General features: G+C 41.2%; 1 protein-coding gene across 1 annotated transcript; it reads right to left on the bottom strand.

The window, feature by feature from the left end:
• Positions 1 to 350: 350 nt before the first annotated feature.
• Positions 351 to 1,793, bottom strand: LOC125924761 (vesicle transport through interaction with t-SNAREs homolog 1B-like). Its single transcript, XM_049633529.1, has one exon. The coding sequence runs from the start codon at positions 1,337 to 1,339 to the stop codon at positions 866 to 868; it is 474 nt and encodes a 157-aa protein (XP_049489486.1). The 5' UTR covers positions 1,340 to 1,793; the 3' UTR covers positions 351 to 865.
• Between the last annotated feature and the right edge of the window lie 429 nt (positions 1,794 to 2,222).

Below are 2,222 nucleotides of genomic sequence, written 5' to 3'. Positions count from 1 at the left end.
GATGATAGCACTCCAATATATAATGAGTTGTTTTGTTGGAGGAAAGACTTTTGCTAAGTTCACCAAGACACTCTTAGTGTATGATTGTTTTACTTTCTTCACAGTGCTTTTCCAGTTTGAATGTAAGTTGAAGTGAGCAAGGATTTAGCCTATATTTTTATAGCTATTTTCAGAGCATCTTAAAGACTGACCCATGAGAAGTGTTCAGTGAATATTCATTGGATGTTTAAGTTACATATTATATCTCAACCATAAAAATAAGCACTGCATCAGATATCCAGATGAAATGAAAATCAGGCCACGGTCCCCTGGGTACTATAATCTGATTTCCAAGTTCTTTCCTTGATATATTTATTTGTATATTTGTGGACATTGTATCTATGTGTGTGTTTGTGTACTAATGGAGGATTAATGAACTTCTTCTTCTTTTTTTTTTCTTTACCTTGGTATATCATACTGGTCTTGTTGCTGTTCCTTCACAGTTAGGTGGTTTTCCATCTTCCCTCCCTCCTCCCAGTCTAGCTACACAGTGCATCCTTGAACCATTACCTTACAGCAGCACTACACTTATTCCCCATCCCTAACACCATTCATTCACAGGGTCAAAGTTCTGGTCCACAAACCCTTCCCTCTAGGAAGTTCAATGCCTGTGAAAGAACTTGCAATAAACCAGACCCACTAGGATGGTCAGGTCCAGTAAGATGACGATGGAAAGTAGCAGCTTGTTGGTTGTCACTTTTCTGGACATTGAACGGAGAATCTTTCGACTTTCGCTCAAGTTTTCACTTGTGTTTACAAACCTACTCTTAGTACGTTCCAATGGATCACATTGCTCACCCAGCTCTTCTATGATTTCTGAGCCAATCTAGTCAGTCTCTGTGGCAATCCAATAAGAACACTCAGTACTCTGGGTGGCCTGGTTCAGGCTGTCAGTGCCTTGCAGAAGCAATGCCCTTTGAGACTGTAGCTGATTCATATGCTCATTCTCTACAGCGTATGTACCATATTTCATGTCTCCTCGGCCCCCAGGTGTGGCTGTCAAAGGTGTGCTTCTCACTTCCCGATGGAGTATAGCAAGGTCTTTCCAGTAGGTTCCAAGCTTAGACATCATAGGGTTACAGAAAGACAGAGGTGCATAATGTCGTTCCTCTTCCATCTCTGCCAACATTTCATTTGCTTCCTGTTGCTTTTCATCAAAATCTCTGATCAGCTTTTTCTTTTCTTCTGCCCCTGCTGTCCCCAGGAGCTGCTCTGGCACCCCTTGCAGGTCTTCATGGAGGCAGCGGAAGATCTGGTAAAGTTTCTCGAAATGCTCCGAGAAGGCAGCAGAGGTGGCCATGGTGCAGGCCACACTCAAGCATCGCCCACCGAGATTTTGGGCACTGGGCCTTCTCCTATCCCGGCCGTCAGCCACGCAGTCTCACAGGTATCATCGCTGGAGACGAGGTGCTTCCGGGCCATGTCAGGGTCCTCTGAACTTCTATATCTGTGGAGAATACTCAGAGTATTTCCTCCAGCCTTAGTAGCATGAGTCTGAAAATGTGTCACAGACAAATATTTAAAGCCTGAATTGCCTTTGAATATTACTTAAAAGGACATGTTAAGGTAATTAAAAATATGAACCCTTAGTCTAGCAGCCTAGGTTAAAATCTCTGCAAATTCTAATTTTATAATTATTTATTATATTATGATTCTCATAATAGAGCACTAGAAAATTCTTCCCTTGGATTACAATGCTAATATGCTTTGTATCTTTTTCTGTCTTATTGTACTGGCTAGATCCTCCAGCTACTGTTGCATAGAAGCAGTAATAGCTAGAATCTTTGTCCTGTTCTTGATTTTAAAGGGAGTGTTTTAAAATAAATTATAATTGTTACTGTATATTTTTTGTTAGATTTTCATTACTAATTGTGCCGGTTAGCAATTCCTTTTTTCTCAGCTCCAAGCGTACACTTTTTTGCCTGCTCTGTGAAAATGGAGATGGGTCCTTTAAATATTTTTCCTTTGACAATGGTCATGAGTTAAACCTTAACAGTACAGGGCTTTAGAGAGAGATAAGGCAGGAGGTTATCCTTCCTGGCCCTCTTTTCTATCTCCTTGAGCAGCTGTTGTGAAATCTCTTTTCATTCTCTCTGCCTTTGCCTTAGATCTCCACCATCTTTAATTTGGGTTCTAACAAAGGATTCTGTCTGGCCTTACCCAAGTTGTTTCTTCCCTTAGCC

This window comes from Panthera uncia, chromosome F2, assembly GCF_023721935.1.
Source record: "Panthera uncia isolate 11264 chromosome F2, Puncia_PCG_1.0, whole genome shotgun sequence".
NCBI lineage: Eukaryota > Metazoa > Chordata > Mammalia > Carnivora > Felidae > Panthera > Panthera uncia.
This window is presented reverse-complemented; position numbering and strand designations above follow the sequence as displayed.

What these genes read in the sequence shown, in the direction of transcription:
- LOC125924761 (XM_049633529.1), bottom strand. Translation starts at nt 1,339, where the DNA reads ATGGCCACCTCTGCTGCCTTCTCGGAGCATTTCGAGAAACTTTACCAG.